At 39.5% G+C, this 14165-nt stretch overlaps 2 protein-coding genes across 4 annotated transcripts in view; one reads left to right on the forward strand and one right to left on the reverse strand.

Moving 5' to 3' along the window:
- Window positions 1-229: 229 nt before the first annotated feature.
- LOC111148426 (ankyrin repeat family A member 2) lies at window positions 230-12742 on the reverse strand. 2 transcript variants are annotated; one of them, XM_022504952.1, is made up of 9 exons: window positions 12465-12742; window positions 8851-9243; window positions 8029-8187; window positions 5968-6033; window positions 3792-3889; window positions 3175-3300; window positions 2587-2653; window positions 2036-2116; window positions 230-744 (listed from the first exon to the last, which is right to left on the reverse strand). In XM_022504952.1, exons 2-9 carry the CDS (start codon window positions 9137-9139, stop codon window positions 689-691), a joined length of 942 nt encoding a protein of 313 aa, XP_022360660.1. In that variant the 5' UTR covers window positions 9140-9243; window positions 12465-12742; the 3' UTR covers window positions 230-688. The 2 variants fall into 2 exon arrangements, with proteins under 2 accessions (XP_022360660.1, XP_022360661.1); XM_022504953.1 differs by lacking the exon at window positions 12465-12742 and adding an exon at window positions 12249-12424.
- Window positions 12743-12978: 236 nt separating this feature from the next.
- The window catches only part of LOC111148393 (UTP15, small subunit processome component), a 19409-nt gene continuing 18222 nt past the window's right edge, over window positions 12979-14165 (forward strand). Inside the window, exon 1 of one of the 2 annotated variants that reach the window (XM_022504911.1) lies at window positions 12979-13019. The gene's annotated coding sequence lies outside the window, so the exon portion shown is untranslated. Of the gene's footprint in view, window positions 13342-14165 lie in introns of both variants that reach the window. The other variant, XM_022504910.1, reaches the window with a different exon arrangement.

Here is a 14165-nt window from a genome sequence, read left to right on the forward strand (position 1 = left end):
GATGGGATCGGGAGGGAGACAAACCATAAGAGACTCTTAATCTCACAAAACAAACTGAGAGTTGCCGGGGGTAGCAGGGTAGACTATGGACATTGGGGAAGGTATGTGCTATGGTGAGTGCTGTGAAGTGTGTAAATCTGGTGATTCACAGACCTGTACCCCTGGGGCTAATAATACATTATGTTAATAAAAAAAATTTAAAAATTAAAAAAAAAACTACCATGCAAACTAACAGAAAAAGTACTTTATTTATTTATAACATCATTTTGTAAACAATCACACTGTGCATTTTTAAATTCAACAAAAACAAATTTTTTTCCTTTAGATTTATAGCAAACCTGTGTGAAGTCAATGAGTTAATACAACAGTGAAGATGAACAAGGTAGAGTAATTTTTGAAAATGTTAAATTACAGCACTTGATACAAAGACAGATAACTATCTGTACCATAAAAATTTACATGCCACAAAACATTAATTTATAATTTTAAATATGCAGTAAAACACATTTATAAAAAAGCATCAACATTAATTTTATTATAAACCAGTGAATTATTCAGAGGAATATTAAAACTTACTAAAACCAGTAAATTTTGCAACTGAGGTAAAAATTTATAAGTAAACAAAACTATCATTTATAAGAGCCGAAAAGTAAATGGAAGGGCAGACAACACTTCCTGATGACTATGTCTATTCCTTGATATTCTGAAGCAGCTTCAGTAAATGTGACTCAATGACCTGTTGAACTGGAACAGACAGGTTATCAAGACCACAGCATGTTGATCATAAAATTTTACACAGAACTGTCAAGTTCAACTTAACATCAACTTTTCCTTAAAATAAAGTTATTTCAGGGCACCTTGGTGGCTCAGTGGGTTAAGCCTCTGCCTTCGGCCCAGGTCATGATCCCAGGATCCTGGGATCAAGCCCCGCATTGGGCTTTCTGCCCAGCAGGGAACCTGCTTTTCCCTCTCTGCCTGCCTCTCTGCCTACTTGTGACAACTCTCTCTCTGTCAAATAAATAAATAAAATATTTAAAAAATACTAAAAAGTAGGGGCGCCTGGGTGGCTCGGTGGGTTAAGCCTCTGCCTTCAGCTCGGGTCATGGTCCCAGGATCCTGGGATCGAGCCCCACATTGAGCTCTCTGCTCAGCAGGGAGCCTGCTTCCCCTCCTCTCTCTCTGTCTGCCTCTCTCCCTACTTGTGATCTCTGTCTGTCAAATAAATAAATAAAATATTTAAAAAAATACTAAAAAGTAAAATAAAATAAAGTTATTCCTCCTATTCTGAGGATATACTCCTCAGTATACTGAGGAGCATATAGGATATACTCCTATTCTGAGGATACACCCATTTTCTGATGATGGTAAGATTGCAATACACTACTTAGTGCACTTAAAACTTAGCCTGCCACTGACTTAGTGATTGTCCAAGTTCCTGGATTCTGTTCTTGTACAAGGTGTGTTCTAAGGAACAGAGAAAGGGCAACTATAAAGCATTTTATAAGTAATTTGCTACAAAAATGTTAAATAACTTTTGTCTGTAAATAGGTGTGTACTCTTGCAATAAATTATTTGGGTTGGTGTCAATTAAGAGTAACAAACTCATTTCCAGACTTTGTAAGAATTTGTTGATTTTGCCCACAGTTAAAAGTTACTGTCAGGAGTTAGGATAACATGCCATATTTATGACTACAAATGATGAAAACAGTTTAGTCCACTAGTCTGTACTATTTACAGAGTTTTACCAATTAAAATAAAACCTGAGGGGCGCCTGGGTGGCTCAATGGGTTAAAGCCTCTGCCTTCAAAAAAATAAATAAATAAATAAATAAATAAATAAATAAAGCCTCTTCCTTCAGCTCGGGTCATGATCCCAGGGTCCTGGGATTGAGCCCCACATCGGGCTCTCTGCTCAGTGGGGAGCCTGTTTCCCTCCTCTCTCTCTGCCTGCCCCTCTGCCTACTTGTGATCTCTGTCAAATAAATAAATAAAATCTTAAAAAAAACAAACAAACCTGACAGTTCTAAAATACTTACCACTTCTATAGCCCAAGGCTACAGCTAAATCCATAGAATTATACCCAGAGTCAGTTTCGATGGTTGGGTCAGCTCCATTTTCTGTACCAAAACAGAAAAATCTGCATAAATAAAATGAAAATGTAGGTATGTTTGTCTGTGCCTGGCTCAGTGCAAACGGCAGGACAGATCCTCAGCAAAGAGTGCACAGAATCCACTTTGGCGGGTCAGGGGTTGGATGCCTCAAACAAACAGGGGTCCTCGCTAACAGATGAAATTCATCAACAACCTTAGACAAAACTTATGCCCACAGACACTGTGGACAGGAAAACAACGATGGATTCAGAAATGATCCTCAAGAGGAAGCAACAGGGACAAATGTTCCAAGCACAGGTGTGCTGCAGGACAGAGCTGCTTCTCCCATGTGCAGCTCTGTGGCCGTGGGTGCTTCAGCAGAGTTAACAATATTTAATAATAGTTAGTCATTCTCTTGAGGGACACCAGGGCAGCCAGCTTGTTAAAAATTAAAGTCCTCACATGGTATTTTCTAAATATCACTTTCATTGGCTTACCTAAGAGCATTTTTACACATTTAACATGATTTCCATGTACAGCATAAAGCAAAGGTGTCCCTCCATTCTGCAAAGGAAAAGGTGATTTAGTTTTTCAAGGTGAGCAAGAGTGGAATAACTTAATGTTGCTGTGAGATGTTTTACTAAAAACGGTATGTAAAAGTCATTTAAGGCAATTTTTTTTTGCAATTTTCATATTTTGTGAAGAATATTTAAATCAGAATAACTGAGTTCATACCATTAACTTTTTCTTCTACATGTTTAATTAGCTATTTTTTCCAAATGTCTAGTAAAATTTTTTATGTCTCTCCAAACTAAATAATTCCTAGGATTTATTACAGTATTTTAAAAATCAGTACTATAGGGGGTGCCTGGGTGGCTCAGTGGTTAAAGCCTCTGCCTTTGGCTCAGGTCACGATCTCAGGGTCCTGGGATTGAGTCCCACATCGGGCTCTCTGCTCAGCAGGGAGCCTGCCTCCTCCTGTCTCTCTCTGCCTGCCTCTCTGCCTACTTGTGATCTGTCTGTCAAATAAATAAAAAAATTAAAAATAAAAAAAAAATAAATAAAAATCAGTACTATAGACTCACCCAATCATATTCATTTACATCAACTCCACAATCAAGCAGCATTTTGACAATATCTGTGTAGCCTTTACTACAGGCCAATGAGAGTGCACTTTCTCGACCTTTTCCTAAAAGCTGGGGATCAGCACCCTGGAGTGGCAAGGAGAGATAAAAGACTTTTCAATTCATTTAAATAAGAATATTATTATTTCTGTCAATAAGAATTACAGTTCAGTACTTAGGCCAAGTAATGTTCTTCACTTAATAATGCAAACTTCTACTCACGGATGTCCTTATTATCACGGTTGTCTGGAGGCCTTCCTTTCTCCCTCTATCTTGAGGCTAACTATCCTTCCACTCTGAAGTTAAGTTACATCTCCCCCATGAAGCTTCTCCTACAATGCTGATCATTCTTTTGTTCCCACTGCACTCTGAGGGAGCCAGGCATGAGATTCTCTCTTGCTGTTTCATGTATGATTAGTCTTATCTGCCCAACTAGATCCACGTTTCACAAGAATACAAAAAGCGTGCAAAACCTTTTTTGGATCCTCTACCATTACATCTAGTTGGCTGGAGATACAAAATCTTTACTCAAGACTTAAGTAACTACATGTACACATTTTCCGAGGCAGTTTCCTTACATTTTGAAGTAGAAACTCTACCACAGCTATTTGCCCGTGTGCTGCAGCCCACATCAAAGGAGTAAATCCTTCTTCATCTGTGTGATTGATAACATTTTCTATTTAAAAGAAAAACAATTTTTGTAATCTAATTTAACAACCATCTATTAATATCATGAAAATACTGGCATTCTAAAAGGTGGATTATACTACTCAATGAGGTTCACTTCCTGCTGACTTATTTGCTGTCCTATTATGTGAGTTTGTACCATTAACTTTTTCTTCTTCCACGTGTTTAATTAGCTAAGTTAATTAACTAATAAGCAAAGGTGTTCCTCCATTATTTATAATCTTGAAGTAGAACAGCCTTTTGAAGAAGGATATAAAACTCAGAAGTTACAAGGAAAAAAATAAATTTACCACTACAGAATGTTAAACTTCTGTTGAAAACATGAGAATCAAAGGAAAATGACTGGTTAAAAAAAAAAATATGCAACGTAAATAACAAAAAATGAATTTTTAAAATTTAGATGAGGTCATATAAATCAATATATATCAGGCAGTTAACATACAAAAGAGCCTAAATAGACCCTAATTCAAAAAATCTAAATAAGGGGCACCTGGGTGGCTCAGTGGGTTAAAGCCTCTGCCTTAGGCTCGGGTCGTGATCCCAGCGTCCTGGGATCGAGCCCCACATCGGGCTCTCTGCTCTGCGGAGAGCCTGCTTCCTCCTCTCTCTGCCTGCCTCCCTGCCTGCTTGTGATCTCTCGCTCTGTCAAATAAATAAATAATCTTTAAAAAAAAAAAATCTAAACAAAACCAGTGTGAGATACCATTTTTCACCCGAGATTAGTAAAGATTAAAATCTGATAATACTTTGTGTCACTGAGGTTATGGGGAAATACAAACTGTAACTCTGGAGTGAGGACAGGACAAATACCTGGCAATATATGTAAAAGCAAAAAATCCATATACCTTTTGACCCAGCAAATAAACTTGTAGGAACTTATACTATACATAAAAAGAATGCCAACAGGAATGTTACTTAATACCGAGAAACTAAAATCAACCATCACCAAAGAGATTGGTTAAAAATAAAAATACAGTATGTATGTATGCAGCAATACAGTGCAAAACTATGGGCCTATTAAAAAGAATGATATAGGGGCGCCTGGGTGGCTCAGTGGGTTAAAGCCTCTGCCTTCAGCTCAGGTCATGATCTCAGAGTTCTGGGATTGAGCCCTGCATCGAGCTTTCTGCTCAGTGGGGAGCCTGCTCTCTCTCTGCCTGCCTCTTTGCCTATTTATGATCTCTGTCGGTCAAATAAATAAATAAAATCTTAAAAAAAAAAAAAAGAATGAAATGGGGGCAGCTGGGTGACTCAGTTGGTTAAGCATCTACCTTTGGCTCAAGTCATAATCCCAGGGTCCTGGGATCGAGTCCTGTCTGGTGGGGGGGGTGGCCCCCGCTTAGCAGGGAGTCTGCTTCTCCTTCTCCCTCTGACCCTCCCCTCTGCTTATGCTCTCTCTCTTTCAAAATAAATAAAGAAAATCCTTAAAAAAAGAGAGAGAAATAAAAAGAAATAAATCTTTATGTGCTCATATGGAAAGATCTCCAATTAAGTGAAAAAAAGTACAATGCAGTGTGATAATATTTTCCCTCTTGTGTACATACCAAAAAGTAAATGAATGTTTTCACACATAACCCTAAAAATAAACAGGAATGTTTTCTAAAAGAGTTTCCTGATGGGGCGCCTGGGTGGCTCAGTGGGTTAAGCCTCTGCCTTTGGCTCAGGTCATGATCTCGGGGTCCTGGGATCGAGCCCACATTGGGCTCCCTGCTCAGCAGGAAGCCTGCTTCCCACCCCCACCCCCAACTTGCCTCTCTGCCTACTTGTGATCTCTGTCAAATAAATAAATAAAATCTTTAAAAAAAATAAAAATAAAATAAAAGAGTTTCCTGAAAACATAAGAAATTTATAATGTTTACTTCTGGGGAAAGCGTGGTAAGGGAGGCTGTAACTTTTGTACTTTGTAGTACTTTATTTTTTCTTACTACCTATGGAGTTATGTGCCTGGTGAGATTATGCAACTATTGTTTTTTGTCTTTATACTTTCCTATATTAAAATAAAACAACAAAAATCTAATAAATCCAATTAAATATGTTTTAAGCACAGTTAAAAAAACAGGCTATTACCTTGTTCAATCCGAGTAGCTAGGTAGAGCATCTCTCCCTGAGCAGCCAACTGATGAACAGATAAAGCTGAAAAGATACCACAATAAACTTCATGTTTTTCTACCTAGAGAGTACGCTTTCGTCATGTCATTCATATTTGTGCAGCAATTCTTTTTTCTAAAAAAAAACCTCTCATTTTATTGTTTAAAAAAATTTAACCTAAAATATATCCTAAAGGGGTGCCTGGGTGGCTCAGTGGGTTAAAGCCTCTGCCTTCGGTTCGGGTCATGATCCCAGGGTCCTGGGATCAAGCCCCGCATCGGGCTATCTGCTCAGTGGGGAGCCTGCCTCCTCCTCTCTCTCTGCCTGCCTACTTGAGATCTCCATCAAATAAATAAATAAAATCTTTAAAAAAAAAAAAAAAAAAATATATATATATATATATATATATACACATATTCTAACATTACAAGTAGCTATTCTGTACCTGAGAATTGATGTATGTTTAAGGCAATTCTGACATCTGCAAAGTATTGTTATCAATGAATACACAAACTGTTATGATCAACTATTAGCAATGCAAACTGCTAATGATCCCATCAATCAAAGAGATGGCTTAGGTATTTAATTTTTAAAATGCTAACTCAATATCCAAACTTGTAAGGATGCTGGATCTAAAACACACAAAGACATACCTTTTGTCTTTTTATTGATTAAGTCCTCTGAAATCCCAAATATCATTATTTCAAGACTCCATGGGTTTTTCTTAACTTTGGAGTGAGGTAGTAAATGAAAAAATGACTTCAAGAGTAAATTCTTGAATTCAGGGGCACCTGGGTGGCTCAGAGGGTTAAAGCCTCTGCCTTCGGCTCAGGTCATGATCCTGGAGTCCTGGGATCGAGCCCTGCATCGGGCTCTCTGCTCAGCAGGGAGCCTGCTTCCCCACCTCTTTCTGCCTGCCTCTCTGCCTACTTGTGATCTGTCTGACTTGTGATCTCTGTCTGTGAAATAAATAAATAAAATTAAAAAAAAAATTCTTGAATTCAGATCTAGTTGTGGCTAATTAGCTGTGTGACCTTGAATAAATGATTAATTGTGCACTCCCTGCACTCCAAGAACAGAAAAACACTCACAATGTCTTAGTGTGGACAAAGTTCAGAATGACAAATTGTTTGTTACAGTAAGACTATAAAGGTTTTAAGAATGAAAACCTGAAGGCACCTGGGTGGTTCAGTGGGTTAAGCCTCTGCCTTTGGCTCAGGTCGTGATCCCAGGGTCCTGGGATCAAGTCCTGCATCAGGCTCTCTGCTCAGCAGGAGCCTGCTTCCCCCTCTCTGTCTACTTGTGATCTCTCTCTCTGTCAAATAAATAAAATCTTTAAAAAAAAGAAAAAGAATGAAAACCTGTAGGGGCGCCTGGGTGGCTCAGTCGTTAAGTGTCCAACTCTCGATTTCTGCTCAGGTCATGATCTCAAGGTCCTGAGATAGAGCCTAGTGACAGCTCTGTGCTGAGCATGGAGCCTGCTTACAAGATTCTCTCTCTCCCTCTCTCCCTGCCTCTTCCCTCCCCAACTCTCTCTCTTTAAAAAAAAAAAAAAGAAAACTTGTATAAAATCTGTATGTGTATAAACAAATATAAACCTGTATTTATATAAACCTATATAAAGTCTGTATTAAAATCTGTATTTGTTCTTGGGGTGCCTGGGTGGGTCAGTCTGTTAAGCATCTGTCTTCAGCTCAGGTCATATTCTGGGGTCCTGGATCAAGTCCCGCATTGGGCTCCCTATTCAGCAGACAGTCTGCTTCTCCCTTTCCTGCTCCTCCTACTTGTGTGTGCGCTCTCTAATAAATAAATAAATAATTTTTTAAAAAATCCGTATTTGTTCTTAACAAATATAAAATATGAAATATTTGATTATGTGGTAATATTGTGAAAAAAATTTTAAATTACTAGAATTATCAAGACATCACTTAAGCTTTCCAAAATAAAATACACATTTAAAGAAAATGTTTCAAAGCCAAACTCTTGAAAGCATTATGTTAGTAATAGGAATATTTTAATACATTACTGGGATATACTTACAATTTGCTAATAGAGGTGTGGTTGAGACCTCATTTCCTCTGTGTTTGTTGGTCAAAGTAGTTGACTGTTTAATTGGTGAGAAGTGCTTTGTTGTAGAGGGAGTATAGACATGTCTTACTTGAATTCCCGGAGAAGGAGATGTATGGATATTGCATTCAGCTAAGTAAAATAAATTTAAACACGTTAAAATAATATTTTAATGACAAAGCATTTCAAAATTCTATGTCAATGTTTACATTAAAAAAGAAATACATGAGGTAGATCTTCAACTGTTTCTCAAGTGATATTATTCTTTGCTGTAAAAATTCTGCATTATCACAGTGGAAGTTCCAGAAAAAATCTGTATTAATCTTGAGTGATTTTATTCTGAGATTAGTTTTTTTATTCAATAGATTGTTGTAAAAGTAAGTCTACAATATGAGGAAAACATCAATGCATTAAACTATGGGAAGGTGATGCCAATCAAATATTTGTGGAATAGGGAACAGTAAGGTAATTCATTTCTTAAAAGGCATGAATAATTTTTTTCTCCTGTCACTTTAAAGAGTACAATAAGAAACTTGAATTTGTAAATAAACAAAGGTCAAGCAAGAAAAATTTTTAAAAATCAACATACCCTTATAGAGATCAAATAACATGAAATTAATTTAGTTTTGGTTTTGGTGAGATCCTAAAAAATCATATTAAAGTATGACTTTCAAATCATATTAAAGTATGACTTCCAAACTCACAATCTCATGATCAAGAAAGGAAAAAAAAACCAAAAACCAGAAAACAAAATAAACAAAAACAAATGCAGATATTTATACCATAACTTTCAACCTTTAAATAGGACAGATGCCACTTCCAGGTCAGAGTTAACCTGATCTTGAATATTTTTACTATCCTCTTCATTTAAGGACTTCACAAATCGAGAACACACGTTCATATCAAATCGGTTAGGTAATATGAATTTCATTCCCATGGCAACACCCTGAGCGGATCCTTCTTCTGCATTCGAGTCCAGCTGATGTTCTATTTTAATGTCTGGCATGCCAGTTAGACTGTAACTGTTGGGGCACTCTTCCACTATCAGCTGGGCTCCAATATCCAGATTTGCTGATGTAGCCATGATTTCAACTGTAGTTTCAATAACTAAAACATTTCTTCATGATTTCCTCTTTGTTTTATAGGAGTGGTATCCACTGTGTTCTTGGAATTCAGCTATTGAAAAATCTGAAAGAAAAAAATTAAAAATATCATATCAACTCAGCTAAAGTACACAAAATAAGCAAAGAGTGCTCTTATAGGCACTGACACATAGTAGTAGTAGTATGCTAATAGTAAGCATACAATGTTCAGAGGCAGACACCTGGGTATGAATTTAAGCTTCGTCACTTACTAGCTATGTGCACCTGTGCATTACTCAACCTCTCTAAGCCTCATTCTCACCTGTAAAATGGAGGTGTCATCATTAACCTCATGGGACCTTGGTAAAGACTAAATGAAATACAGTAACATTCTCACTTTCATCAGTAGGTTTCAACAATTTTACTCTTTCTCCCCTTTCCTATTCTTGAACATTGCCAAATGAACAGAAGATCAAGGTAACAATGAAAAGAAACTTTCAAGCTCTTTCACCAAGTTAGAACAGACCAAGCAGATGGCAGCTGTGAACCAGGAAGAGTGCCCTCACCAGCACACAACCATGCTGCTCCCCTGATCTTAGCATTCCCAGGCTCCAGAACTACCCCAAACTCCTGCTACTGCAGAAGCCCAAAGAGGACTTGGAGGCACTTCACCAAGATGGAAAGAAGCTAGTTCCTATTGGGACAAAACATTGTAAAAAATTCCTAATAGCATTTTTTTCTCAAAAATTTGACATTTTTTTGTTTTCATAGATCAAGTCAGTGATCCTTTCACTGATTGATAGATTGTTTAAACCACCTTCTAATGTTAAAGTGCCAAGACTTCATTTCATAAATTAAAATGGCTAAAACATTTTCATGTGAAAAACTTTCATGTAAAACACTTTGATGTGAAAACTAAACTCTTACCTGTAGTTCACCTTTTAACATGTTATACCTATAAATGGCTCTGAGTTTGAATTTAAGATAGAACTCATGTTGTACCCATGTCTATTAGTATCTAGAACACCTGTGATTTTTGGATAAATTGAATATATACTTATTTATCAGTTTTTGTGCAGTTCAAATGTTAGTAACTTAAAATAGGTTTTTATGAAAACTATTACTATAGAAATCATAGATTATAGATTGGCTTCCTGTATTTTATTATCTCTAGGACATTAGGATCAAACTATAATTTTTAGATCTCAATTTTTATAATAAGTATTAAGAAATAAGAATTAAGTATAAATAGGGCGCCTAGGTGACTCAGTGGGTTAAGCCGCTGCCTTCGGCTCAGGTCATGATCTTGGGGTCCTGGGATCGAGTCCCGCATCGGGCTCTCTGCTCAGCAGGGAGCCTGCTTCCCTTCCTCTCTCTCTGCCTGCCTCTCTGCCTACTTGTGATCTCTCTCTGTCAAATAAATAAATAAAATCTTTAAAAAAAAAGAATTAAGTATAAATAAGAAATGATTTTTTTCGAATACAGATAATTTAGACATGAATTCAATAAATGCAAACTCTCACAGCATAGATTGTAAGCACACTGTTATAGAATCATCTGCTACTGTTTTATAATGAGTTTTTAGTAATCACTGGCACTTCCCTATGAACCTTAATATAATTTCAAGAGAATTTCATTATTGTACCTAAAATTGATTCTAAAAAAATGAAAAATTTCAAGATTATAAATACCCTATGCATATAATCCCTGAGACAGGGAGAAGAAAATTAAAACATCTAGTTAATCTTTTCATGTTAGGGTTTACTGCCTCTTAGAAATTTCGAGAGGATGCAGGGTTTTTTAAAATTGGAATTTAAAAAGAAAAACGCATTAGGATTACAGTGGAGCAGAGGTTGACAAACCATACATTTATAGGTAACTACTATTTTCAGTTTTAAAACATTTTCCAAGATTGATCCTTATAACAATCCTTTGAGTAGTGAGGGTAGTTAACTTTTATTTCCTATGTAGAGAAAAGAAAAAGGGAGCTTATACATTATGAAGGACCTATGCAGCTCTTTGGATAGAGCACCTTGACCACTAAAATAAGAAGCAGCACTAAACTAATCCAAAATTCCAAAGGACAAGAGGTGAAGAAATAACAAATAGTAGTAGTAGTAATAATAATTATAATAGTAAGAAAGTAACAGGTAACAAAGTCAATATCCTTTAGCAAAAGGAAAGAAGGAAACCAGAACAGAAATGAGCTGTGATTCAAAGAGGGATGGGAGTGCAATGAAGAGGGCTTTAAAAATGTATTGCAAGATGTGAATACATTTCTTCCTGAGGGAAGAAGCATCTCCCAGACTCCTACCCAGAGTTGGCCTAGATGCAATCCCCTGAGCTCTCTTAGCACACTGCATTTATTTCTATTTTTAGTATTTATCATTCTCTTGAAAGTATCCACTTACTCCAAAGAAACTGAAAACTTCTCTAGGATGGAGAACACTCTTACTAATCTTTGCACACAAGCAGAGCCTGATCCTACCAGGTGTTCCAGAAGTGTTTTCCGATTTGAATACGAACATCGTTTTATATTCTTTTCTATCCTGAAATGACCCTGCAAGATGCTCAACAAAGGCTTGCTAATTAGATTCGGCTTTGCATGTTCAACGTCACTTATAACTAGCTGTGCAACCCTGGAAAGAAAAATCACATACGTTTTCCGAAACTCATTTTATTAATCTATACAATGTGGGTGGTTGAAACAGACATCTCTAATACTCTTTCTAGCTCTAAACATCTTCCATGTCATAAATCAGGGTTTATAGACGGAATGGAACTACCGGCCTTTGAGCGGAGAACCTGGGAAAGGAGGAAGTGAAAACAGAACGCTGTCTTGCCACGGCTCTATAGGAGAAGAGCCAAATTGACTGGTTAAGCTAAGATTTTGAAGACTAGGAGAAGGAAGGGGAAATATGATCAAGAGTAGGAGGCGGAGAGAAAAAGAGGTATGGCCTAGGATCACCTCGATCCGTCAGAGCCCAGGGATGAAGGGAGAGACACGCTGGGCGACTGTGCTAGCCCGCAGTGGAGCCCCCCCGGTTCTTCCTAATCCTGAAGTCGTCCTACAAGAAAAGGAAGGTGCTATGAAAATGAATGATGCCTCACAGGCGACAGGTGTCCCAGCGTCCCAAGACAGAAGCTCGCTAGAGGGGACACTTGTAGGAAGGGAAGTCCGCTCGGTCGCCACCCGCCAACTCTGCCCGAAAAATCCCACCACAGCTCAAGGACCGCGGGAGGAAACTCTGGTTCACCCACGGCGGAAGAGTCAGGGGGACAGGGGCGGGAGGCCGACTGGGCGGGAGCGCAGGGTCTCGCGACTACCTTCGACAGCCGACAGCGAGTCGGGCCTTTCCATCTGCAGCCACAGATTCACAGCAGGCCCCCAAACCCCGGCTTGTTTTGACCGCGACGTCACTTCCGATTTCTTCTTTCGGTTTCTGGCCAAAAAAACGTTCCGCGTCACTGCAGCCGAAAGGCCTTCCAGTTTTTGGTTTTGGTTTTGTGTTTGTTTTTTTTTTTTATTTTTTTTAATGCTGTTGCTCGGTCTTTACTGCCCGAATACTACAGAGACTGGGTCACTTCAGTAGACCCTTCTGGATCACTAGTGCAACACCCATCTGGCCCTCCGATCACGTCTCCTCCTCTCCCATCGCCCCGCCCTCCTGATCCGCCCCTGCGACACTCAGGACGCGTAAGTCGCGTGTGCGTACGTCATCACGTCACTTTTGTGCGACGGGCCTGTCTATTCAGGGCTTGCGTCTTGGCGGTCCACTGGAAGGTCCGCGTGATCTTCCGCAAGTGAGCCCCGCGAGTCCGGGGAGGGGGCTGGCGGAATCCGAGAAATTTTCTTTGGACGCAGAGTGTTCCGCGGAGCAGGTGAGGCGGTAGGTAGGTGAAGGAGGCTCCCAGTGGGAATAGTTCAAGCTCTGGTCCGGCCTTCCTTGGAATCTGGCGTGCTCCCTGGGGCTTTCCAGTCTTCACCGAACGGCTAAAATTCCATAACCAATCTATCAGGATCCCCGCGATTTAGCTTCGACGTACATTGGCCTCTTCTGCGATCACATCCTCTCCTCCTGTGCACCGTTATTAGCGCGCATCCCTCCAAGACACTGGACAGATTTCCACTTGTCTTTGCTTATGATGTTCTCTCGATTTCCAGTGTTGCCCTTATCACCCGCGCTTGTGCCCATCTTAAAAGGTCAGTCTGTTTTAGTATTAGACGTCAAGAAAGGGTTGAAATGCACGCTTTGAGTCTTTCTGGGAGCCGCCTGGTTAGAATTAAAAATCTGTTTCGAGGGCGCCTAGGTGGCACAGTGGGTTAAGCCTCTGCCTTTGGCTCAGGTCATGATCTCAGGGTGCTGGGATCGAGCCCCGCATCCGGGCTCTCTGTTCAGCAGGGAGCCTGCTTCCTCCTTTCTCTCTGCCTGCCTCTCTGCCTACTTGTGATCTCTGCCAAATAAATAAAATATTTTTAAAAAATCTGTTTGAGGGGCGCCTGGGTGGCTCAGTGGGTTAAGCCTCTGCCTTCAGCTCAGATCATGATCCCAGGGTCCTGGGATCGAGCCCCGTATCGGGCTCTCTGCTCAGCGGGGAGCCTGCTTCCTCCTCTCTCTCTGCCTGCCTCTCTGCCTACTTGTGATCTCTGTCAAATAAATAAATAAAATCTTAAAAAAAAAGATTTTATTTATTAATTTGACAGAGACACAGCGAGAGAGGGAACACAAGCAGGGGGAGTGGAAGAGGCAGAAGCAGGCATCCCGCTGAGCTAGGAGCCCGATGATTCGGGGCTCGATCCCAGGAGACTGGGATCATGACCTGAACAGAAGGCAGCCGCTTAAGGGCCTGAGCCACCCAGGTGCCCCTAAAATCTTTTTTTTAAGATTTTATTTATTACGGGGCGCCTGGGTGGCTCAGTGGATTAAACCTCTGCTTTCAGCTTGGGTCGTGATCTCAGGGTCCTGGGATCGAGCCCCACATCGGGCTCTCTGCTCAGCGGGGAGCCTGCTTCCTCCTCTCTCTCTG

The sequence above is a fragment of the Enhydra lutris genome, unplaced genomic scaffold, assembly GCF_002288905.1.
Source record: "Enhydra lutris kenyoni isolate GAN:26980312 unplaced genomic scaffold, ASM228890v2 scaffoldscaffold19, whole genome shotgun sequence".
In the NCBI taxonomy this organism is placed as follows: Eukaryota; Metazoa; Chordata; class Mammalia; order Carnivora; family Mustelidae; genus Enhydra; species Enhydra lutris.

What these genes read in the sequence shown, in the direction of transcription:
- LOC111148426 (XM_022504952.1), bottom strand. Translation starts at nt 9,139, where the DNA reads ATGGCTACATCAGCAAATCTGGATATTGGAGCCCAGCTGATAGTGGAA. An exon ending in CACACCTCTATTAGCAAATT is followed by an intron (nt 6,034 to 8,028) that starts GTAAGTATATCC and finishes GTATCTTTTCAG; the next exon opens with CTTTATCTGTTCATCAGTTG. An exon ending in AGCCTTGGGCTATAGAAGTG is followed by an intron (nt 745 to 2,035) that starts GTAAGTATTTTA and finishes TGTCTGTTCCAG; the next exon opens with TTCAACAGGTCATTGAGTCA.